At 32.6% G+C, this 27,685-nt stretch overlaps 1 protein-coding gene across 1 annotated transcript; it reads right to left on the bottom strand.

Annotated features, from left to right (window-relative positions):
* Positions 1-23,454: 23,454 nt before the first annotated feature.
* LOC105779695 (trifunctional UDP-glucose 4,6-dehydratase/UDP-4-keto-6-deoxy-D-glucose 3,5-epimerase/UDP-4-keto-L-rhamnose-reductase RHM1) lies at positions 23,455-26,000 on the bottom strand. The gene is made up of 3 exons (XM_012603574.2): positions 25,907-26,000; positions 24,150-25,730; positions 23,455-24,074 (listed from the first exon to the last, which is right to left on the bottom strand). Exons 2-3 carry the CDS (start codon positions 25,728-25,730, stop codon positions 23,610-23,612), a joined length of 2,046 nt encoding a protein of 681 aa, XP_012459028.1. The 5' UTR covers positions 25,907-26,000; the 3' UTR covers positions 23,455-23,609.
* Positions 26,001-27,685: the final 1,685 nt, after the last annotated feature.

Genomic DNA, 27,685 nt, shown 5'->3' on the forward strand with positions numbered 1-27,685 from the left:
CTAAAATAAAAAATTATTAATTAGGCCCTCTAATTTTTTAAATTTTAAATTAGTATAGGTAAAATTATACTTTAGCCCCCTAAAATTATAAAAATTCGATTTAATCTTTTAAAAATTATAAAGATATAGACTATAAAAAATTAAAATTTCATTCGCTCCCTAAAAAATTGTTCGGCTTTTCTCTGAATAACACATGAAATATTTACAATATTAAAATGAAAAGAATTAGATTAACTTGTAATACTAACTCAATCGATACTTGATATTAATAAGAAATCCTAATGCATGCGTATGCGTGTAGAAATCATGATTTAGAACAGATTTGTGTTTAAAAATAATATATAATAAATAATGAAACGTATGGTTTGAAACTAATTAATTATAATAAAACATGAAATATGTATGATATTAAAATAAAAATAGATTAAATTGTGAGTAAAGCGAAATTTAAACACATAAATACATCATATTAACAATACTAAATGCACTACAATTATTTATCATGATGTTGTTATCGAACCAGGGGCGAAGCCAGAAATTTATTTTGGGGGGCGAAATTAAATTGTAATTTTTATAATAGTAAAAATGCAATTTTACTATTTTAATAATGTATATCTTTATAATTTTTAAAGGATTAAATCAATTTTTTATCATTTTTAGGGGGGGCAAAGTATAATTTTACCTTTACTAATTTAAAATTTTCATTTTAGGGGGTCGAGCCCTGCCAGCCCCTTGGTTTCGCCTTTGTATCGAACGTGAGTTAGTGTCAGGTTTACTTGTGACACCAACTCAATTAACAACATTATTAATACATATAATTGATGTAGATAATAAACTGTGCATATTAAAACATAAGTTTTAAGGTGTAAGGCAAGATGTATAGTCAACTCTCTCTATAACAGTCGCCCGCTATAGCAACATTCACTATCATAACCAAATTTTTAGTAGAACCGATTTTTATATTTTATTTTAAACCTTTATAACAATTTTTCACTTATAACAACAACATCTATAGTTTTGAAATACATTTTTTATTAAATTAGTTCTTAATAACAACATATTGTTTAAAATTTTAAGTAAAACTATATCTATTTCATATAAGCAAGCCCATTAACTATAATTTATTAAATAAAATGATCTTAATTAAACTATTATTTCAATAAAATGTTTAATTTTCACATAAAAACTATTAATCATGTTTTATTAAATGAAAATAATCTTCAACGAGTGAAATAAAAATATTAATTCAATAAACTATTAAGTTTCTACTTAAATATTCTACTATGAATTTGAGCATCATAAACTTATAAATTGATTATTTGAATTTAATAACTCATGATAAATTGATTTATTTATTTTGATAACTCATAAAAATTAATTGAGCTTGTTAGATTTATGATCAATCACGTGTAAGAATATATTTTACTATGAATTTGGAACGTCATAAACTTGTAAATTGATTACTTGAGTTTAATAACACATTATTAATTAATTAATTTAATTTGATAACCCATATTGATTAATTAAACTTGCTAGATTAATAATCCTCATAAAAATCAAGTGAAATAATGTAAAACAAAATATGCATAAAAGTAATAATGCATGCACTGCTATACGTCTTTTGATTTTGTTGATTCCATTTCCGCCTTCTTTTTTAGTATAATTCTCACTTTCTTTATTTGTTAGATTTTCAAAATATGAATTCAATTGTAGGTGTACAACGATTATCTCTCTATAATAGAATGTTATAGGTGTATAACAGATCACCTATTTATAATAAGCAAAATCTTGATAAACAAATAGGGCTATTATAAAAGGGTTGACTATATAAGTACTTCTCCTTATGTATTAGTACATTTACCTAATACTATAGCAATTTAGCTACTAACTTGTTTTGTCTTGATACAACCAAGTCATGTACCGATAAATTGGTCCCTAAAAGTTAAATTTAGCTAAAAAACCTTAAAATCATTCTCAAACATCATTATATGATACAATCAAGTTTTGAATCAATTTAAGACATTATTAAACTCAAAATTCAATACATAAACAAATTTGAATCAATTCAATGATCAAAAGCGAAGGACACCAAAAAAGGTTTTTGTTTCACATGTATTTATAAATGTGGTACAAAGCGCGTTAACAAACAAATATAAATATGAATATTTATATTAAATACAATATTTGAACAAATAATATAAAAAAGATTTATATTTATGTAAAAACATCATATCTAAACAAAGCAAATTAAATAAATATTTATATTTATTTAAAGCATCAGATCTGAAAACAATTAAATAAACAAGATCTTGAAAAATCAAAAATTGAATAAGGGAATCGAGTTTTACTAGATGTTGAGGCCTGTTTACACAATTTCTTTAGGATAGATTCGGTCGCTCCTATGGTACTTAGAGAAATGTTGGTTGTCTGTCTCCCAGGATATAATAACAAAATGATCGCGACAATAGTAGCTCTGTAGTGATCAACGAACAAACCTTGCCTTCTTCAATCACCGAAACGTTTGAAAATTTGGAGAGAAAAAGAAAATAATTTTTGAGAGTGAAATAAATTCGTTGTTTGTCTCTAAAGAATTCTACAACATTCTTTAGGCTTTTATAAGTATTCAATATGGAGAAATTTTGGAAATTTCCATGAATAAATATACAAATTTGCATTAAAGGAGCTTTTAAATCAAAAATCAAATCAAAATGAAAATCAATTTGATTGGAATAAAATCAAAACGAGATATTTGTCCTTTTAAAGTAGATTCTGTATAATATCTATTAAGAAAAAATATATATTGGCTAAAATATCTACAAGCCTAAAAGGGCTTGATCAGACTAAACATTTTATGTTGTCCACTGCGCCCCCAACCCCAATGGATTTGCACCCCTCTGTATGTGAGGAAAAAATTTAGTTTAGTCATTCAATAATTACCAAGTTGGTTTATATATATATACAAGTTTCACCCTTGATTCCCAACCAATGTGAGACTAATTCTTTTTATTTTCCTCAACATAATTCACAAGTAGCTTACTTTGAGTATCAATTTCTCATTCATCACTCAACCATTTTGAGCATATGCACTACACCAAAACAGGCTTTTAGCGGCATCTTTTGTGGCGTTTGGATGACAAACGCCGCTAAAAATCGAGCATTAGTGGCGCAAAGGAAAAACCGCCGCTAAGGATCTAGCATTAGCGGCGCTCATTGAACAACGCCGCCAAAAGTCAGACATACAGTGGCGTTTTCTGAATAAACCCCGTAAAAGAACATCATTAGTGGCATTTTTAAACAAAAACGCCGTAAAAATGCTGACAAAACGCATCGTTTAATCTTCAGGAATAGCGGCATTAGCAGCACAGTATAAAAACACCATTATATAGGACAATTAGTGGCGTTTACCTTCAAGCGCCGCAAAATCCCTAAACCAAAACGAAGTGTTTTAGTGTTGATGTATACTAGAATTAGTGGCGATTATGGGAAAACTCCGCTAAAGCAAGTATTAGCGGCGATCCGTGAAAAGCGCTACAAAAAATCTTAAAGAAAATGCATTGTTTTGGTCTTGATGTATATTAGAATTACTGGCGCTTAAGAAAACACACCGCTAAAGAAAGTATTAACGGCGCTTCTTGAAAAACGCTGCAAAATATCTTAACCAAAACGCAAAGTTTGGTCTTGAGTTATATTATAATTAGTGGCGGTTATGGAAAAACGCCGCCAAAGCAAAGTATTAGTGGCGTTTTGTGGCAAGCGCCGCAAAATATCTTAAAACAAAACGCAGCGTTTTGGTCTTAATGTATACTAGAATTAGTGACGCTTACGGAAAACGCCGCCATGGTTTGGTTTTGAGGTATATTAGAATTAGTGGCGCTCAATGGAAAACGCCGCTAGCTCATAGTATTAGCGACGCTTTGTGAAAAGCGCCGCAAAATATCTTAACCAAAACGCAGCGTCTTGGTCTTGATGTATACTAGAATTAGTGGCGCTTACGGGAAAATGCCGTTAAAGAATAGTAATCACGGCGCTTTGAGACAAGCGCTGCAAAATATCTTAACCAAAACGTAGAGTTTTGTTTTGAGGTATATTAAAATTAGTGGCGCTTAAAGGAAAACACCCCAAAATATCTTAACCAAAACGCAATGTTTTGGTCTTGATGTATACTAGAGTTAGTGGCGCTTGCGGGAAAGCGCCGCAAAATATCTTAACCAAAACGCAGCGTTTTGGTCTTAACCATGCATTATATAATGTAGGTTATTATATATTTAGTTTATCATATTTGGTTTAGGTTTAGGGTATTAGGGTTCATTATATAATGTTTATTATTTTTGGATTACAGTTTAGGGTTTAGAGTTTACAATATAGGTTTAGTGTTTTCAGTTTAGGGTTTGAGAGTTTGGTGATTAATTAAGGTTCAGTGATTATTATAAGTTAAAAAGTTTATCGTATATAGTTTAGGGTTTTAGGGTTAATCATTATATAATGTTTATTATTTTGTGAATATTAGAGTTTTGAGTTTAGGGTACGATATCTCATTGTAAAGGTCTTATGGGGTAGAACATAAAATCATAATTTTAAGATTCAAAACTCCTCATTTACCAATCGAAAATATGCCTCAAAGATTTCAAAAAATCATATTTTTCCAACAATAAATACTCACACAAACTCAAGTCTTTTATGTACATGACAATAAACTAATGCAAACCATTACCAAAATTCAAATTCTCTACTCACTTTGGATCTTGAACAATGATGTGATGCTCCTAAGACCTAATCTCAAGCTTTACGGAAAGATCTACAATTATGCGATTAAACAATCAATGCATTAAGCTTAAAGAGCTTAGTAAGTACACTCAAATTTCCTACTTTACTTTAGTCGTATTAGTGTTGAGTTTTTACAAATATAAATTCTAATTTCAATCAAATCTCTTACTTATCAATTCCACATTAAGGCTTAAGCACTCAAACATGATTCATTTAACAATTCATGACACATATTAATGTAATTTCCATTTTAGAACTTATTCACTTTATTTTCATTTTAGATTTTTTACAATTTCAACAGTAATTTCATATTTATTAGCATTTATCAAGACTTACCATACCAAAATTTAATCACTTTTTATTATTTTGCTACCTTTATTGATATACTTTTCATTATCGTATTTATTAGTCTATGATCTACTTAAACCATTATTAATCTTTTTACCAAACATAACTCTTTAATAGATTAGTTCAAATCTCAATTTACTTATCAGGTTGCGGTTGAAATTTTTGTCAATTAAGTTCTTTACTTATTACTTACTTTTCAAATAAATTTATTATCAAATTTAACCTCTCAACCTTTTGTAGCTTTAATAAGAATAGACTCGAATACGCAAAATCTCATTCAAACACATAAAAAATAATGCAATTGAGGTGCCCCAGCCAATGACACCAAGATATAGAAAAATTGCACTATAAGTGCATACCCTCCAAAACACACCAATAACACAAATGTACTATGCTATACGACATCATCTCTCTCACATGCATATTTATACAAGTGCACGTCTAATTTCTATAACATGTCAATTATATCTTAACTAATCTACTAAACGAACATCACATTATTAATCCAATAACCATTTCATGGTTCACATACTTGCATATCATAAAATATCACACAAATCACATTTTAGTTCTTGTTGGCACCCAATTATCATCTATGCACATTCACATGATCACATTATCACCCAAGTGGCCCGTATCACCACATAATGTTTTAAATGTTTGCATATGCATTTAACAAATCAGATCATTCCACATATGACATAAGTTCTCTTTTCTTAATTCACATAATTACTTACTCCTTAGGTGACTATGGGTGAGTTTGGATGGGCGGTGCGTTTACCTGTGGTTAGTGTAAAAACAGCGGTGGCGGTGAGATTAGATACTGTAGCGTGAAACAAAAAGTAAGCTAAACGCACCGCACCGCACCCAATTGCCCATTCAAACCCACCCTATGTCACCATATCACACACTTATAGATAATTTATCACATAATATTCCAAATACTGAGGAGTTAATTCACACATAAATGCTTATTAAGCTATTTATCATCTTATCATATTTCGTACCACATGATTGCTCATTTCCTAATTCCTTTTTTATAAAATTAAGCCATTTTTTGAATTTCACTTTTTACTTGGTTAAAATAATTTAATTATTTAATTAATATTTTTGAAATAGAAAAAAATAATTGGTTAAAAGTTCAAATAATACATATAATTGTACTCAATACATGAGACAAGTTCGAGAGCCTATCCCAATACATGAGGTGTGGCAAACCCTAGTCCCAATAAGGGTTGTCGCCACCCCTTAGGGTTTCCTAACATAGAAATTATGTTTTTCTGTTAAAATATTATTATTTAATTACCCATTTTTCAAGTAGAACTCGTGTAATTTTTTCCTATAAATAGGAACTATAGGATGACCTAATTGACATACCAATTGGGCGTCGTTACTCTGTCAGAAAATAGTGACAATTTATTTACAAAATAAATTTTATTTTCAACAAAGCTCAAAAGTTTTCGATTTCCTATAAAGAGAAATTAATATTCTCATTGAAAATTAATTGAAAGTTTTCATTATTTGCATTCAATTCGAGTGGTTTGAGTCCAAACTCAAAGTAAGCTAGGGTTTAAGCACTACACCAGAACAGGCTTTTAGCGGCATACTTTGTGGCGTCTGGATAACGAATGCCGCTAAAAATCGAGCATTAGCGGCGCAAAGAATAAAACGCCGCTAAAGATCTAGCATTAGCGGTGCTTCTTATAAAACGCCGCTAAAGAACATCATTCGCGGCGTTTACCACAGAGCACCGCAAAATCTCAAGACCAACACGCAGCGTTCTGGTCTTGATGTATATTGGAATTAGTGGCGCTTACGAACAAACGCCGGTAATGCATAGTATTAGCGGCGCTTAGCAGAAGCGCCGCAAAAGATGTTAACCAAAACGCAGAGTTTGGTCTTGATGTATATTACAATTAGTGGCGCTTATAAAGAAAACGCCGCTAATGTATAGTATTAGTGGCGCTGAGCGTTAAACGCCGCAAAACATCTTAACCAAAACGCAGCGTGTTGGTCTTGATGTATACTATAATTAGTGGCGTTTAAGGAAAACGCCACTAAAGGATAGTAATAGCAGCGTTTGTGGAAAGCGCCGCAAAGTATCTTAACCAAAACGCAGAGTTTGGTCTTGAGGTATATTAGAATTAGTGGCGCTTATTAAAAAACGCCGCTAATGGTTACTATTTGCGGCGCTTTTTGGTAAGCGCCGCAAAAAGATATTAACGAAAACACAACGTTTAGTTCTTGATGTATACTGGAATTAGTGGCGCACATGGGAAAACGCCGCTGAAGCATAGTATTAGCGTCGCTTTTCCCAAAACGCCACAAAAAACCTAAGCCAGACGTCATCGTTTTCGGAACTTTTTAGTGCTTTAGCGGCGTTTTTCCTTAAAGCGCCACAAAATCATTTTATATGTTTTTAATATTTAATTTGTTTATTTATATTAATTAAAATTCAATTTATTTTTAATTGAATATTTGTTAAAAATGGAAAAATTGAAATAGTATTATTTAAAATAATTTTAAAAAATTTTAGGTACATGACTGATTGATTTGTAATTTATATATTAAATAATTTCATATATAATTGTAAAAGATACGATAGTATTAATTTTAAAATATTTAATTATTTATCATTATAGTTTAGGGTTTAATATATATGCGGTTTAGGGTATACGGTTAATTTAGGATTTAAGGTCGGTTTAAGAGTTACAATATTAACGTTTATATAGATTATGGAATTAGGGATTCTGGTTAATTTAAGGGTTGTAATTTAGGGGTTATAGATTAAGAGCTAGGGATTTAAGGTTTATGGATTCGGTGTCTGGTTAGGCTTTAGGGTTTAGATTAATTAGTGTGTTTTAATTTTTATAAAACATGGTTTAAGGGTTAGGGGTTAGGGATTCGGGTTAGGATTTAGGGTTTTGATTAATTAATATTTTTTAATTTATGTATTAAATAAGGTTTAGGGTTAGTAATTAGGCTGGGTTTAGGGGTTTAAGGGTTAGAAGATAAGAGTTAGTAATTTAGGGTTTAAAGATTCGGGGTCAGGTTAGGGTTATTGGGAACTTTAGTGGCACTGCAAAATTTTTATTTTATTTAAGGGTTTATGTTATAGAATATATGATTTAATGTCCATGGTTTAGAGTTTTAGGGATTACAGTTTAATGTTTATTATTTTGGGTTAATAGTTTATGTGTTAGAGTTTGTGTTTAGGGTTTAAGGATACTGTTTAAAAATTGAAGAACATTTAGATTTTACTAAAGATTCATGCAATTTAATATATGAATATAAAATATATGTTTTGTACTACAGTCACATTGGCCACGCAATTACCCTAAAATGTGGTTTAGGAATATTACGGTTTGGGACTTTTGGTTTTGACTTCTAGTGTTTGGGGTTTGGGGTTTGGGGTTTAAGGTTTAGAAATTATAATTTAAGCAGGTATATTTGTATTCTATTCTTAGCGTATATATAATTCAAAATAAATTATAAATATTTTTAAATTTTGTAGAAATTTTAATTTTTTTTTTGCAATGAAAGGCGTTAGAGGCGTTTATCTCAAAACGCCGGAAATAGTATTTTAACGTTAAGTAAAACTACTTCGTTTCCTGTCACTGGGAAGGGGAACGGCGCCGTTTTGTTCTTCTCTATTAGCGACGCTTTAAAAAATGCCGCCAAGTTGTATTAGGAGTTAATGAAACTGCGCCGTTTTACGTTGCTATTAGTGGCGCTTTTTGTGAAACGCCGCAAAATTGTAATTATGTTTATTGAAATGTTGTCGTTTTTGTCTACGGTATTAGTGGCGTTTTTTGGAAACGCCACAACATTGGGTAAACTGTTGGGGAAACGGCTTCGTTTTGACTTATAGTTAGTGGCGCTTTACTTAAAACGCCGCAAAATTGTTCTAACATTTGTTGAAACGTTGCCGTTTTGTAAATGTTATTAGTGGCGTTTTTGAGAAAACGCCACGGGTTTGAGGTAAGTGTTGATGAAGCGACTGCGTTTTGACTTATATTTAGTGGCGCTTAGTTTAAAACGCCGCAAATTTTGACTTATAGTTTGTGGCGCTTTGCTTAAAACGCCGCAAAAATGTTTTTTCAATGTTTGATACGATGCCGTTTATCTATATTATTAGTGGCGTTTATTGGGAAATGCCACATGTTTCAGCTGTTTGTTTATGAAACGACCGCGTTTAAATTAAAATTAGTGGCGCATTGATGTAAACGCCGCAAATGGATATTTTTTAGATGAGAACGGCGTCGTATTTTTTCCATCCGTCTGACCAAATACATTTACCCGATTCTCCATCACTTATGCCCCAAATACTCATTCTCCCCCAAATCCCTAATATTTCCCCTAATCCCTAACAGCCCCCCAAACCTGACCACCTGTTACTCTGCCGTCTCCTGTACTGCATCACTCCGTCCGTCTGTTTCCGGCGCCGCAACCATCGGTAAGTTTGAGTACTTCGTTCTTTTTCTTCATGCGTTAATGTATCTCTGTTGCTTCTTCATTACTGTTCTTTTGACTCCTTCCTTTCAGCTACCAACGCTTTCAATCTTCCAACTTTCCCAGAAACTCCAAGGCTGAAACCGAGGAGAAGACGCTTTCAATCTTCAGTTTTGGGCAATACCCTTTCCAAGGTATAAAGCTCTCGGTATTAAATTCATCATTTAAAATTCGTGGCTTTGGGTCCTTAGTTCTGATATGGGTTACTTTTATTGGACTCGTTGATGCTCAAAAATTGGTCCTTTATGACTAAATTAGTCGATGCTTTTGATTAGTTTGATAGTGGGTTTAGGGTACCACGTGTTTCTTTTATGTGAAACACTGCTTTCTCATAACATATTTGGAACTGGTACTAATTTTGTTTGCCTTTAGTCTGCTATATATATCTAATGAATTTGTTATTGGCATTTGTTATATCTAATGAATTTGTTTTAAAAACTTTTCAATGGGAAACTTTTTTGTTAAAGAAAGCCATTCTCGTGTTTGATTATAATGAATATATATAGGCTTCCTTTTATCATTTCTGATTTGGTTTGATTTTGTTGTAACTTGTTATAACCAAACTGAAATTCGAATTCAATTGCTATAGGTGCCTAACTGTTATTTTGCAGTAATGGATTTAGAGTTAAAGTGTTTTATTTTTTTCTTGTTTATTTGGTACTAATTTACATATGTTTTCCTCTTATTTTTTTTGCAGTATTTATTCCTATTTTAAATTTATTTTGCATGCATTCCAATTTTAGATGAAGTGGTTGTATGTTTGAAATCAAAGTCAATATTTACTTTCATATTTCTTTCATGCACTAGGCATGAATTCAAAAGTGTTCAGGTATCCTGCAAATGGCATTGTTGATAAGGATGCAAAATTTGTTTTCTTCAATATATAGCCTTGATTTTTCTCATGTATAGTTGTTAGTTGTTTCGGGTAAATTTTATATAATTTTATATAATTGTATTTAATTTTATAATTATTCGAATATATATTCGTAATTATACTGTATTTATAATTATCAATTTTCAATTTTATCGATTTACAATTTTAATTCAATAAATAAATGTTTAATAATCTATGATTATTCAATAAATTAATCGATTAATTGATTGAATGTCAATGAATTATCAATTTTGGTTAGGTAATTGATTGAATGTTTAATAAATTGATTATATAATGAATTCTCAAAATTTGTTACTTGATTTCATGTTTAATATAAATAACTTATTAATATATATATATATTTTAAAGTTAATATATAATTTCAATATTTATTATATTTTTAAATATATTTTACAATTTAATTTAACTTATTAATAAAATATATATTGTTAAGTAATAATTTTTAAAATTGATATCTTACATTACTTAAATATATATTTTAAGTATATTCTACATGACTTACATATAACTTACTAAAACATATTTTTACTAAAATTTACTTTAATATATTACTTGAATATATTACTTAAATAATTTACTTAAATACATTACTTACTAAAATTTGTTTAAATATTAAATACATTACTTAAATATACATTACTTACTAAAATTTAAGTATATATTACATTACTTACATAACTTGTTAAAATATATTATATTTTCAATATTTATTATATTTTAAATATATTTTACAATTTAATTTAACTTATTAAACATATATATATTGTTAAGTAATAATTTTTAAAATTGATATCTTACATTACTTAAATATATATATTTTAAGTATATTCTACATGACTTACATATTACTTGCTAAAACATATTTTTACTAAAATATACTTTAATATATTACTTGAATATATTACTTAAATAATTTACTTAAATACATTACTTACTAAAATTTGTTTAAATTTTAAATACATTACTTAATTATATATTACTTACTAAAATTTAAGTATATATTACATTACTTACATAACTTGTTAAAATATATTATAATTTCAAAAATAATTATAAATAAGATACATAAAAGTGATATACTATTAATATTTACTTACATAATCAAATTTTGTATTTACAAGAACTTACATAACTTATTAATATTCAATAAGCTTATATAACTATCACACTTACACTTATTAAACTTACATAATACATAACTTACATGTTAACTTACATAATACATGACTTATATAAACTTTTATATAAACTTACATAATACATTACTTACATATTAACTTATATAAACTTACATAATACATTACTTACATAGCATACATAACTTACACAACTTAAATAATACAAAGCTTACATAACTTACATAACCTACATAATACATTATAACTTACAACTTACATAACATACATTACTTTCATAACTTACATAACTTACACAACTTAAATAGCTTACTTAATACATAACTTACATAACTTATACACGCATCTAACTTACATAATTTACTTAATACATAAATATATATCATATGATATACTTACATAACTCATTTGTAGTTACCACTGAACAACTTACCCTTGTAATTTCTGGTGAAAATCAGACATCAAGAAATAAGAAATGGACCGGTCTTGGATGAATTTGTCAAGGGTAAGCAACGGTTATCGAAATGGAGTACAGACTTTTCTAAATTTTGCATTTCAATGTGCAAGCCAGGAGAACATGATTCTTTGCCCGTGTAAGAAGTGTGTCAACACAAACTTCCATTATCGTGAAGTTGTATACGAGCATCTAATTGTTGATGGGTTTGTTCGGGGTTATAAACAATGGCTTTTTCATAGAGAATGCCCGCCTAGTACTTCCTCTTCAAGGATGGATGTATCTTATGACTGTACTACTTACCATCAGTCTGTTAGAGGGGATGACATGGAAGGGATGTTGCGGGAAGCATTTAATATTTACAATCATGGTTTACAGTCATTCCCAGCCGACTTTGTGGCATCTGATGATTGTAATATCGGTGGAAATACTTTTACCAAACCCGGAAGAAGTGTACATCATGAAGAGCCGAATGGAGAAGCGGTGAAGTTCTACGCGCTACTTAATGACATGAATGAAGAACTGTTTGAGGGATCAAAATTCTCAAAATTGTCTTTTTGTATTCGTCTTTTCCAATTAAAGTGTTTGGGAGGGTGGACCGGGAACTCTTTAACAATGCTGTTAGAGTTTTTGGGAGAGATTTTTCCGTTTGCAAAAATCCCTCAATCATGCAAAGATATGAAGAAAATGATAAAAGACTTAGGTCTTGGGTGCACCAAAATCCACAGTTGCCCGAAGACTGCATGTTGTATTGGGGCGATCGAAGAAACCAAAGAGATCTTTGTCACATATCTGACCAATCACATTAGATAAATAGAAACACAGAAGATGGGAACGACGATGAAAATGATGCACAACCAAGAAAGAAGCCGGTCAAGATTTTGCGGTATTTTCCGCTCATACCAAGGCTTCAAAGGCTTTTCATGTCGTCGAAGACAGCGGAGTCTATGCCGTGGCACCATGATGGACGAACCGATGATGGGAAGATGAGGCATCCGACAGATTCTTTAGCTTGGAAATCATTTGACAATAAATTTCCAAGCTTTGCAAGTGATCCTAGAAGTGTAAGGCTTGGCTTAGCATCTGATGGATTTAATCCGTACAAGATCATGAGTACTGCGTACAGTACTTGGCTAGTAGTGCTTGTTCCTTACAATCTGCCTCCGTGGATTTGTATGAAGCAATCTTCCCTTATCTTATCTATGATTATCCTTGGAGAGAAAGGGCCCTGGAATGATATCGACATTTATTTACAGCCACTTATTAAAGAGTTAAAACAATTGTGGGCTGGTGTCGAGACGTACGATGTGCTGAGAAAGGAGAACTTTAATTTACGTACAGCTTTGATGTGGACCATTAATGACTTTCCTGCTTATGCCAATTTATCCGGTTAGAGTACCAAGGGTCGTTATGCATGTCCTTGTTGTGCTGCACAAACATGTTCGCAATGGTTGTACAATGGGAAAAAGTTTTCTTACATGGGGCATCGTCGGTGGTTACCGAAAAATCATAGATTTAGATTTGAGTTCGATTTAACTGCATCAAGAGTTCGGAGAAGCTCCTTCACGCACTGTGGCTCAAATCTTGTTCATGTTGGAAGATATGAATTTCATTTATGGGAAGATGAACCAACCACCAAACACGCAAAGAAATAGAAGATCCAATGATGAAGCTGATGATGACTCTGATGAAGAGGACGATCCTAGTGAGGCGGACTTGTGGAAAAAAAGAAGTATTTTTTTGAGTTACCTTATTGGGAGCATCACCTTCTACGACACAATCTTGATGTTATGCACATTGAGAAAATGTCTGCGAGAACATTGTGGGTACAATTTTGAATGTCGACGGTAAATCAAAAGACAATCTTCAGAGTCGACTTGATTTAGTCCAAATGGGAATCCGACCTGATCTTCATCCCAATCCACTTCTGAATGGGAAATATCGGTTGCCGCCTTCTATTTTTTCAATGTCGAAGACGGAAAAAGAAGTGTTCTACACGATATTGAAGGATATAAAGGTTCCAGATGCGTATGCATCAAATATATCTCGATGTGTTAGTGTTAAAGATCGCAGATTATATTCGCTAAAATCACATGACTATCACATTTTGATGCAAGATTTACTGCCAGTGGCACTACGATGTTGTATGTCCAAGAAGGTGACGTCTTGTATAATTGAACTATCCAACATAATGAAAGCCATTTGTGGCAAAGTTTTGGACGTGCAAGAACTTCAGAAGGTATAGGATCGAGCCGCTTTGACTTTATGCAATATAGAGAAAATCTTCCCACCTTCCTTCTTCACCATTATGGTTCACTTGATAATTCATCTCCCACACGAAGCAATTCTTGGCGGACCCGTTTTCTATCGATGGATGTATCCCATAAAAAGGTGTTAATTAAAAATTTTAAAGTTTTCCTTCATTCACCTCTATGCCTTTACTTTCAATAATTAAGAAATGTTGTATATTGTGTTTAGGTTTCTATCCAAATTAAAGTCTTACTACCGCAACAAGCGATATCCAGAAGGATCGATTGCTGAAGGCTACTTGGCAGAAGAATGTATGACTTTCTGCTCAAGATATTTGGAAGATGTTGAAACAAGGTTAAACAGACCAAATAGGAATGCTGGACTCACGAACCATAACTTAGCCAATACTTATTTGTTCCAAAGTTTTGGAGAACCAATCGGAAAAGTTGAAATTGCAGAATTAGATCATTTATCGTGGGTACAAGCACATCGATATGTTCTGTTTCACCACGAATCATTGGAACCTTTACGGAAGTAAGTTCTACAAATTTGATAAATATTTATCAAACTAATAACTGTTTATCTTCTAACAAAGATCACATTTTTTTAACATAGTGAGTACAAACAAATATTGAGATCTCGTTCGTGCTCCCGAAGAACACAACATCGAGATATCAATAAGTTGTTTACAGAATCTTTTTATGAATGGTTAAGCCAAACGGTATGCGATTCGAGCTTCCGCCACAAATAATAATGTTTTCTCATAACATTTTAATTACTCGGTTTACTTTCCATTCAATAGGTTTGGAGTGGGAAGAACGTGGCGGCGATGTTAAATGGCTCTCCCAAGGTCCAAATCGAGTGGTTAAAAGATATAGTGCGTTCCTCATCAACGGATTCAGATTTCATACAAAATATCGCGAGAGGTTGAGGAGAACGCAAAATTGTGGAATAGTTGTCAATTCTGCAATCACAAGTTATGCTAGTGCTAGGGACAATAATCCTGTCAAGGGAAATGTGGAATATTTCGGACATCTTACCGACATAATTGAGTTGGATTACTACGGCAAATGGAAAGTTGTCTTATTTCGTGGTGATTGGGCCGATGTTAATACAACTCATGGAATTAAGCAAGATCAATTTGGTTTTACAATGGTGAACTTTGACCGATTGATTCACACAGGACAACAACTGATAGATGAGCCGTATGTATTCTCATCTCAAGTCAAACAAGCTTTTTACTCAAAAGATCCAACTGATAAGGGTTGGTACGTTGTACTCCGTAACATCCCTAGAGACTTGTTTGACATGGGCAGTGGATGTAGAGATAACATCAACGACAGATCAGTAACTTTGCCCTTTCCAAAATAAAACTTAAACGATAATATCCTTAGTACTAGTGCACAATTTCACTGGGTTCGCCAGGATACCGATGAAGATATTTACGAATAATGATGTAGTAAGATTTTACGATTGTTTAATTATATGTAATATCATAATTTAAATCTTGGTCTTATTATATATTTCAACTGTTTTATATGTGCTGTTATTGTTGTAATTAGTTATTAAGTTGTCAATTATTTTATGTGTATTGCAGATAAAATGCCTAGAAGAAAACTTCTAAGGGGAAGCATTGTTCAAAATGATCCAAACTCGACAGAAACAAATAGTACTGAACAATAGATGCAGCTTGGATCTTGAATGTTCGATTACGGTGAGGATCCTCTGAAGTTCAAAGTAATTTTACATTTAATTTACATGCGTGTTTCATTATAGTTGATTTATTTTTCAAATTCTTATATTATAATGTACCATTTGTAGCTGAAAATGGTGGGACGCGCAGAGGTCGAGGACGTACGCTACTTAGAGAGTTATACGAGTTAGATCCAGTTAAGCGTGTCAAAGTTGGACGAAACAGTTTTGGTCAGCCTGTTGGATCAGAAGCTCGACTTTTAGCAGGATATATGGGCATTTTAGCACGAAATCCGAATATGTTGCCTATCAACTACGAGTCATGGCATCAAATGCCGGATAGCAACAAAAACCAAGCCCTCGATAATATTAAGGTAACAAAATGTTAATGTCATCTGTAATGCTTGGGAAATAGTTTCATTTATATTTACTTTACTAACTTGTGTTTTTGGTTTTTTGTAGGCGAGGTTTGCTTTAGAGGTCTCGGATGCTTATGTAAAGAAGGCATTGGGAAAAAGATGGAGAGACAATAAAAGTACTTTGAAGAAAAAATATTATAAGACAAAAACAACCCTCGATGAGAAATTGCAAAATGTCCCGCCGGGTATGCTGAGGTACCAATGGGAAGATGCAGTTAGATTTTGGCATTCGAAGAAAGGCGAGGTATGACGTACTTCCAAACTATTGTAATTATTTTGGTTTATAGTATTTTCTATTTACGTACTAAAATTTTCATAACGTAGGATCGTGAACAAGTTGGAAAAAGCAGCAGGCAGAAACAAAAATTCACCCACACAGCCGGGTCGAGAAGTTTTGCATGTGTAGCTGAGGCGGAGGTATTTTTAATTTTTTTAATATTGTCGAATATGTATAACTTTCTATTAAATAATATTTATATTACTATATTGTAGGAACTGTCGTTCGGTCAAAAAGTTGGACGCATTCAATTTTTTGAAATTACACATAGGAAGAAAGATGGATCTCCCATGACTCCTGAAGCTGGTGAAATAATGGTACGTTTACTTAATACGATTTGACTTATTTTAGTTATTTATAGTGTTTATTTTCTAATGGTTTAATTCATTGCTTGTAATGCGACTATTGTTATGTTACATATGTATTTCAATATATAATATTGCGTTCCTAACTATGCGATTTATTTATTAGGAAAAACTAAAGGATAAAAAGGTGAAGTACGAAGCGATTGCTTCTAGTGATAGTTCTGTTCATCTTGAAGACATTGATAACCGGATTATTACTGAAATTTTGGGTCCTGAAAGGTACGGTCGGGTTCGATTTCAAGGATCTTTTGTTAGCCCAACCCAATATTTTGGATCCAGCTCCCACCAATACATGGCTTCGGGGAGTCAGGCTCAAGCTAAAGTTCAGAGGTTAAAAGACCAGATGGCTCAGATGCAAGCGACCACAGTTGAGGTTCAAAGGAAATATGAAGAACTCCAGCTACAACTTAAAGCAGAGAGGCGGCAAGGAGGAAGGCTACAAGAAGGGAAGCGGAGGCGCAATGAGAGAAGCAGAGAGCGAGCAAAAAGTACGACAAACTCCAAAGAAGACTTGAGATTATGATGAAGATGTTTGATCATAACTTCCGCCTTCATAGTGTATGACATAAATATTTTTATCATTTTAACATTTAACATTTTTTGCAAAAATAATATGAATTCACTTTTATTTATTGATATTAATATTATTTTATTTGTTTAATTTGAAATATCATATAAATTTATTACTTTTGGCTGGTTTAGATCTAGTTGCTTTTGATTTTTGCTCTGTAGAATTGAAAAATGAAAATTTAATATAAAAAAATCCCAAAAATAGTGGTGTTTTTGTATAAAAACGCCGCTAAAGACCATGTTCTTTAGCAGTACTTAAGAATAAACGCCGCTAAAGAACATGTTCTTTAGAGGCGCTTATAAATAAACGCCGCTAAAGAACATGATCTTTCGCGGCGTTTTTTTCTAAGTGCCGCTAAACAACATGGTCTTTAGCGGCGTTTTTTTTAAAGTGCCGCTAAAGAACACGGTCTTTAGGGGCTTTTTTTTAAAGCGCTGCTAAAGAACATGGTCTTTATCAGTGTTTTTGTTTGTAAACGCTGCAAACTTTTGCGACGTTTTCGTTAGCGGCCTTTTTTACGGCGCTTGTAGAAGCGCCGCAAATACCTTTAGTGGCGTTAATAAGCGCCGGTAAAGGCCTAAAAAAATGCTGCTAAAAACCTGTTTTGGTGTAGTGAATGATAACAAAGAAGATCCTTTGGTAGAAAGTTAGGAAACAATCTAAACCGCCTTGATCAAGGATAATAATTTGGTCTACGGTTTATTACTATAAATACTACAAGGCTCGGTTTTAAGAAAAATTTTAAATTTTCGTTGTGCTATAAACATTGTTTTCTAAATTGATTTTTCTTACACTTTACTCCACAGGTGCAAAGGGGAGAGTGGCGGGTGGTCAACTAGGAGCATTATTGGAGTTGATATAAAGTGATTAAATTAAATATTGAAAGGGGATGGATTAACGGATGCTGATAGGAGCTCTTCCCTATATATTCTTCTGGGATTGCATGGCCCACCTTATGTAACATGGTGAGACGATGTTGAGATTAAGGGTCCGTTTGTTTGGTGTAAAATGTTTTCCAGAAAACATTTTTCGAAATTTCCGGTGTTTGTTTTGTGTAAAATGAATTCCCACAGGAAAACATTTTACAAACACGGGTAAAATCAAAAGTAAATTTTAGAAATTGTCTTACCGATTTCTAATCCGTAAGACATTTTCCCTCTTCTCTTCTAAGTAGTGGTTCTCCCTCTTCCTTCGACTCCTCATCTCTGTTCGTTGGCCTCACCGCACCATCTTTGCATCGTCGTCTATGTCGGTCGACCGTCGGCCTTGCCTCTCAGATTCGAAGAAACCCTAAAACATTAGGGTCCACAATGAGAAAAATTCATCTCGATCTCCTCGAGGTATCTCGCATATTTCTAATGTCTCATCTCGATCGATTACTCTTATGTTTTCCTTCCTTTTTCTCTAATTTTTGTTTCATGTAATCTGAAATTTTTTAAATAATAAAAAGAAAAATCAAGCCTTCGCTTTTTCAACTTTATCTTACCCGATCAATTTGAGCTACGCTTTGTGTTATGATGTGGATATTGAGTGTTGGGTTTAAATGATTGCTTGATCTTAGCTTGGACTTACACTAACTTTAGACTCAACTGTTAGTATTTTCGGTTTCTTGGTTTGGGTAAAGCATGGTTGTCTAGTAAACAAGAATTATGATGCTTATAGGTATATTTAACTTGTGCATCGATGATCGTAACTTCTCTGATTTCTTGTCTTCACCTTGACTGAGTAGCTACAATGGAATCTAAAAATCAGTATAGGTATTGTGCTCCCAGGATTCTGGTTTGCTAGTAGTCCTTTTTTATCCATTAACTCCAAAATTCTAGTGATATGTTCTTGATTTTCCACAAAGTTAGCATATTTTTGGTTGTTAGATTCCTTAAGTGTGTCCAGTTGAATCTAGAATGGGTATTGAGTCTAGTTCCTTCTGCCATTTCTTTGTATTTCTTGTGCTTTTCCAGCTTCTATGGTGAATCTTGACTAGCTCTAAAACCAAATTTTACTTAATCAAGAATTGAGAAGAGAGGCGAGAAGAAAAGGAATTTGAGTCTGTTCACCATAATCTCTTAATACGTAAACTATACATATATAATATCTAACAATAATTCCTTGCTAATAGTTGCCTCGATTTCGATTTTGCTTGATGAGCTTGCTCGCACAATTTTGCCACGGTATTTGACTTTGTTGAGTTGGCATTTGTTGCAAGGTTAATAGTGTGCTTCGTAAATTGTCCTTCAATGCTATGTTTATACATTAGGGATCTGCTAGTTTTTCTATGTACGTCCTCCGTCCTAGCAATAGAATTGCTCTTCCTTCTTAGAGAGTTAAGAGGGTGACTTACATGTGATGAAGGACAAGATCATGCTAGTTCTATTGGAAGTGTCAATAAAAGTTTGGATATCTGTTCTTTGGCATTTTGTACAAGGATATGTTGGTCATTTCTTTTACTTCAATACTTTAACATTTGATCCTGCATTTTCTAATATTAAGGGGATAATGATGTGGAATTTATCATGCTTATTGAAGGATTATATTTTGGAAATGTTTCATTAGTTTCATATTATGTTTTATTGGGTTCAATTGTAAATTTCAGTATCGAGGAAACTTTTTGTCATTTTTGATTGAGTGAAATTTGAGTTTCAACTGTTGTTTCAGTAGAAAATTTTCAAATTTTTTTATGCCCTTTTGTTTTCCTTGGATAACTAAGAAATCACCCAAATAAATGTTCTAAATAAGATGTTTTGTAATGTCATGGAACTACTACTAGGATTATGTTGAACTTGAACATGTAGCAAAACTGGAAACTTCTTACATAGGTCGGCTTCTAGCAGTACTTTGTGATAAACCATTTGCAGAGTCTCATTGTATTTTATTACATACATCTGAATAAGATGTTTTGTAATGTCATGGAACTACTACAAAAATGTCTTGGTTCTTCTTGAGCAAGTATAAAATTTTAATTGTTATTTTATGCTTGTAATCAGGTACTTGAATTTGCAATTACTTTTGTGATAAAATCATCAATGTTCCATCGTGTAAAATGAATTTGCAATTCTATCCATTTGGTTTTTTAATTTGTGATACTAGGAGTGATTTTTTTAAATTTGTAGAGAGTTAAGGCATTGCATATTCGGGACATGGATGTTGTAGTTGAGCCCGGAATTGGATGGATGGAACTTAATGAATACTTGGAGCCTTATGGTTTATTTTTCCCTCTTGATCCATGTCAGTTTGTTAGAGTTATCCTTGCAACATATCATTTTCTTAATGAAAAATAACTTATTGCAACATTCAGCTACACTCCTTGATGAAAGGACCATATATATATATTATATTATATTATATTATATTATATTATATTATATATTATTTATTGGCTTGAGTGTAACATTATCATCTTAAACCATGTTGACCTGCAGGGCCTGGTGCAACAATAGGAGGCATGTGCGCAACACGCTTCTCGGATCTTTAGCCATGATGTAGTTGCTACTCTACTACTGTCTTTCTTTGCATTCCTAGTTGCCCCTTAGTGCATTGAAAAATTACATCCAAATCTCTCTTCATCAAGTTTGTAGAATTTTCATTTCAGTAATTTTGTACCAAACAAGTGTATTCAGATATGAAATGATGGATGTTTTTCTCCTGGAAAATGTATATCTCTGTTTAAACTTCGAAAGAATGCATAGGTGTTGATTCCTCACTGAAAACATTTTATGCGATTAGGGCACTTATATCTTCAATGCCTATATAGTCCATGTTTTAGTTCACCATGGGTTAAACAATGGTCTACGGGCTTTTGTGTCCCTTTGATAAATAATAAACATTAAAAACATTTAAATGCCTCACATCTTGAGGAGTCACTTATGCCATTAGTGACCTTTTTCAACAGAGCAGTAGTTATTTTCGGAAAATATATGTAAAACAACTTTTCCTAAAATATTTTCGGAAATCATCAAACAATGAAAATATTTTACACTGATTCATCCAAACACTAGAAAATATTTTCTGTAAATCATTTTACAGAAAAGTAAAACATTTTCTAGAAATCATTTTACGGAAAATATTTTACTGGCAAACAAACGGACCCTAAACTTCTGCCAAGGTTGCAAGGTCCAACTTCGCCAAATTCTATTTAAACATGTGCATTAGACAACTTAATAAAGAGTGATATGATACATTTACATGCCTTTATCTTATATTTATATACTACAAAATATATTCTCTTATTTCTAGAAGGTTAAGATATAAGCTATCTAGATGTTTTTGGTGTAAATAAAAACGGGTGATTATAATGAATGTACAAAAAGTTAAGATAGAAGGGAATGCAAGAAAATAAAAGCTTGAGAGGGGCGAAACAATAATCTTACATTCTTCCTTGATGTTCCATGCTTTTATTATTATTATTCTTTGAATTGATGTTTCATGCTTTTTGCCTCAAAATTAAAATTACATTTCTTTTACGATAATAAAATGTAAAATTATTATTTTAATAAATTTTAAAGAATTAAATTAAATTTTATTATTTTTGAAGAGTTAATATAAAATTTTATCATTACTAATTTAAATTTTATAAATTATAAAAACCTTAAATTAAAAATTTAGATAAATATTGGTGTACAAAAAGATCCTATAACCTCCAACATGGGTTTTGAGAGTTTGGGGACCTACCCTATCCTACCCTGCAAAACTCCTTTTAGGGACTCAATCATCTAACCTTGTTCCCACTTAAGAGTGATGTTGATGTATTTTAAAGAAAATTGATATAATACACTCATTCTAAACATTTGCATACCTGAATATTAATTTAAAATTATTTTAAATAATTAATCAAAATATACTTATTAAATTTTACAAATTAAATTTGATTGTTTAAGCTACTGCAAAATAAAATCAAACATAAGAATCAGACTAATTCGAACTAAAATTTGCTTACCAGATTAAAATTTACAACTAACAATTACGATTTAAATCTTGATACACAAAAACATAAAGTTTCAGCTTTTGTTATAATTAATTTGGACTGATTTATTTTTAGAAGGGTAAATATCAAAATTATACATAAACTTTGGTCCAATATGCAATGCCATACATGAACATTGATTTTGTGCAATTTTATATAAGGAATTTTAATTGATTCAATTTTCATAAATCACTAACAATAACATCATTTTATATTGATATATTGTATACACAAACAATTATATTAACCCAATATAAAAATAAATATATTATTCGTTTCTTTAAATGTGTATAATTGAAGCAAAATCGAAGCTTCATATGTACATATAAACCACAATTCAAATTTCATATATATAATTACACTAAATTAAAATCAATGATGCACCAAAATAGTATACAATGAAATCTTGATTATTTTTTTTCTAAATAATTGTATAAATTAAGTAAATTAAAATATCCAATTCAAGAGGTATTGACTTCATGGTAGTTGGGATTATTAATTAGCCATCGTACCCCAGCCTTTATTAATTCACATCACAATCACAGTAGTACTGCATTGCTTTTTCTTTTTTAACCTCTTGTTTCCTTGTGCTTTTCTCTTGTTTCCACTGAAATTTGGTGTCGGATTGGAGTCTTCGGAATTGAGCCAAATCAGATTTCGAGAAAAATTCTTTCATACAAAATCGAAACTCTTAAGAAAAAATTCTGCATAACATAACAAATATGAATTCTCAGATGTAATAGCAACAAACCAGAAAAACTCATTGGTTTTCTTATGACTATGAACATGTGGAAGCACAGTGAACTGAATGGTATGGAGTACAATAATAAAGTAACTTTATTCAGTGGTCGACAACAACATAAAACCCCAAGTACATGGGGGGGGTGTAACAAGCCACCTTAGACAATGGCCAAATTATAATAATAACAAACAACACCACCTGGATGAGGAGGCTTATGGTTATGGTTCTTAGTTTGAGAGTTCCCAAGCAAAGGTTTTCCTGTTGGGTTCAAAGACATATTTGATGAGTGAATCCTTGATAGACAGTAACTCAGGGAACTCATTCTTTAGCTTAGATGCATCGAGTTCATTGTTGCTCCTGGGTGCAACAATGACCTTGGCCTGTTCTTGCAAGCTGAAATTAACCCAGTTGAAATTTGGGTCAATGTAGTCCTTGTACATTTGCAGTATCTCATTGTGGCTCACAACACCAGGGTTTGTGAAGTTCCATATGCCCCTCAAGTTCCTTTTGGCCATCTCTATTGAAACTGGTAGAAGCTCATCTAATATGGTCATGCTGTTGGAAATGTCAACCACCTTGTTGTATCGAGTGATCTTTGTGATAAAGTTCCGTGGGTTGCTCAGATCTGAGGATATAGGCATCCGAACTCTGAGTGTGCATACATTGTCAAATTCCCTCAAAAGCTCTTCAACCTGGCATCACAATAGGAAAAAAGTTTGAAACAAAGACATATCAATGGGCGTTACTGTTAGATTAAGATACCATACCACGGCTTTGGTTTTTGAATAGAAGGAACCAGTGAAATTGGGCTTATCTTCCTCCTTGAAACTGACTCCGGTTCCTAAAGGATGAGTGGCATCATATTCAAAGATACAACCAGTAGCATAATTGATCATGAGGAGGTCATGTTCCCTACAGATGTCAGCCAAGGTTAATGTACCAACAACATTGGTTCTTATGGTTTCGGGCTTATGAGTTTCACACCAATCCACATTTGGTCTACCCGTCACACCAGCTGCATTGAACACATGGGTTGGCTTAACAGTTTGGATATCATCCAAAAGCTGTGAACGTTGCTCCAACCTCCCTTTCCCGTACTCGAAAGGTATGCCTTGTTTCTCACAGAGCTTCCCAAGAAGTCCCCCTATCCAACCTGTTCTGCCGTAAATCAAAAACTTGAGAGATGGCTTTTGAGATGGTATATTGTGCTTTGGAGATGGAACCAACATCCTGCTTTGATTGAACTTGTTTGTCACAGGGGCCGAACCTAAACCTGAATTGCTCGAATCAGGGGCATTGAATTGCCTTTCAATTCCAGGCAGCATGAGCATTCTAGGATGGGGTAGCAGCGCACCAGAGACATCACCCCACCAATCAGGGTTGCTAACATACCATTCCATAGTTTTCTTGAGACCTTCCTCCCATGTGGTTCTTTCATACCATCCCAAGCTTTTCAGCTTTTGATCATCCAAGAAATATCTTTGGTCATTGAAAGGACGATTCTCCACAAACTTGATCTGGCTTTCAGGATCCAAGTTAAACAGCCTGCAAATATCCCTGGCCACATCAAACACTCTTCTTTCTTTCTTTGTGCCTATATTGTACACATGGCCAACTTCACCTCTGTGTAGAATGACTTCAAAGGCCTCTGCAACATCCTCACAATACAGATAACTCCTCACATTTGATCCATCCCCATGAATTGGAAGAATCTTTCCATTCATTGCCAGTAGGATGAACTTGGGAATCAGTTTTTCAGGGAACTGATTGGTCCCATAAACATTATTCCCTCGTGTAGTTATCACAGGCAGACCATATGAGCGTCCATAAGCCATCACCAGCATCTCTGCTCCGGCTTTAGTGGCGGAATATGGGTTGGTCGGGAGGAGCTGAGAAGCCTCATGGTTTCCCACCACAGCATCTTCATCCGTCTCGCCGTAAACCTCATCCGTGCTTACATGGATGAACCTCTTGATTTGGCCAGTGACTTTGCAAGCTTCCAGGAGAACATGAGTTCCATAAATGTTGTTTTTGGTGAACTCAAAACTGTTACCGAAGGAGTTGTCAACATGAGTCTGGGCTGCAAAGTGCATGATGGTATCAATGAATTCAGTCTGTAGGATAAAATGAACCAGATCAGCACTTGCAATATCTCCCTTGATGAACTTGAAGTTGGGAGATGAGCGTGAACGGTCCAGGTTCTTCAAGCTTGAGCAGTAATCAAGCTTGTCAAGGACCACAATTTTGTAGTCTGGGTAGTTGCGGATGAGACGGTTGCAGACATGGGAGGCAATGAAGCCAGCAGCTCCGGTTATGAGGATGTTCTTCGGCGTGTATTTATTAGCCATCTAAAATACATTTTCACCAATACAACATAAACATTAAACATATTAAAAACATCAATATTAACATTAAACATGCATTTAACAAGATACATTACACACATATACATGTACAACTACAACAATCCTTACTAAAACAAGAAGAATTGAGAAGAAGAACGGAGAGGAGTAAGAAAACTTACGCAAAAGTGAGTGATTTTCCTTTTTTGGTGAAGGCGTTGAGTGAGAGAGGAAAGGAGGTAGGTAGAGAAAAGAAAGAAGAGAATGTGTGAGGGACCCTTCGTAGAGGTGAGCGATTTATAGATGAATTTAGCATTTAATGTTATATGCTAACCGGTTATTTTAAAAAATAAATATTCCATCACAATCCACACAAATTACTCGGTAAAAGTATCGTAGAGTTTCCTACCCAGTCAAATTGCATTTTGTCTCATTTACTTAAAAAATAAACAAATTGGTCACTGTACGTTAGATTAAAGAATAAACTGGTCATTTCTATTAATAACTTAATCTTTTTCTACTATTAAAAATTGGTGTATCTAACAGAATAACCAAACAAGTTGTTTTCTTACTATAGTGGCCACTACGGATTGGCATTACTAAAAACTGTGCAAACAAAAACAAAGAACACCAAAGATTTGTTTATGTAATTCAGTTTCCCTACGTTTGGGGAGCCTAACTTAGTGAATTATTTCACTATCTTTATTCACACATACAAGTGATTCACACTCTATCACTCCCCAAGAATAGAGACCTCACCTTTGCACCTAAAAACTAGAACACTCATCTCCAAATTATTCCCTTGAGAACTTGGACAGTAAACACTCATTGTTTACAAAGTAGTTTGCACTTAATAACAAAAATAGTTCCCCAATGAACATATTCAAGTGCTCTCAATAAGCTCTCATCCATAACCTAGACAAGCATCAAGGCATGGATAAATTTCGGCTTGATAACATACAATCTAAGTGAATATAAAGTAACTCCTTAAAAATATCTATTACAACGTTAACATTCAAAGAACAATCAATCGAAAATATGTTCTCCAAAATCAGCAATACAATCTCGATCGAATCTCCATATTTTAAGGGTTGAATTGATTCACTTGAATCCAATCCAATATAAGAAAGTCAAGGATTGGTTTCCATAAATGGACCTTAGAATCTTTAGAATAACAACACATTAACAGGTTAAAAGATTTACTTCGTTAAATTGTAATGTGTTACATGTACCTTATGCTCACGCATGAGACCAAATTTTAATAGTAGAATGGATGTAATTTTAATAGAATAACCAGTTTACTCTTTAATCTATCATATAGGGACTAATTTGCTCATTTTTTTAATAGACAGGAGGAAAATGCAATCTAACTCTTAAAAAGACCCAAATTTTTATAATTGAACCAACTTTATGGCAACATTATCTCCAAATCGTTAGCAAAGCTTTTTTAGAATTCACGTGAGGTTATTAGATAGAGATAGCTTTTAAGATGTATGCTATATTTATATTTATTATAATATCCTATAATAACTTTTTAAAATGATATTTTTAATATATAAAAGTTATATTTTAAAAATTGGAAATATTCTTTTCATTTCGTTTGTGCAATTAATAGAAATATAAAAGAAGTTTGTGAAATATTAGAATTATTAATATTTTGCATTTTTATTGGTAATGATTAAAAATAAATAAATTATGAGGGGGACACCCATATTTAGGTACATCAAAACAAGTCAACATGTTACTCGTTTCTTAGCATTTCTATTTTACAAATGTCCCACTTTCCATATTTTGAGAGCCAATTTTTTTCCCTTGCATAGCTTTCTGTTTCGTTAGATTAAGGCTAGACACCTAGCTATAAGGGTAAATTACATCATTAGTCACTAATTTATAGAAAAGTTTTCGTTTTGGTCACTTAACTAAATAATGTTACAATTTGATCACTGACCTATTCAAAAGTT

This window comes from Gossypium raimondii, chromosome 4, assembly GCF_025698545.1.
Source record: "Gossypium raimondii isolate GPD5lz chromosome 4, ASM2569854v1, whole genome shotgun sequence".
Lineage (NCBI taxonomy): Eukaryota > Viridiplantae > Streptophyta > Magnoliopsida > Malvales > Malvaceae > Gossypium > Gossypium raimondii.

Coding starts and splice junctions, on each gene's coding strand:
- LOC105779695 (XM_012603574.2), bottom strand. CDS start 25,730: ATGGCTAATAAATACACGCCGAAGAACATCCTCATAACCGGAGCTGCT. Junction 24,075..24,149: donor ATTCAAAAACCAAAGCCGTG/GTATGGTATCTT, acceptor TTGTGATGCCAG/GTTGAAGAGCTTTTGAGGGA.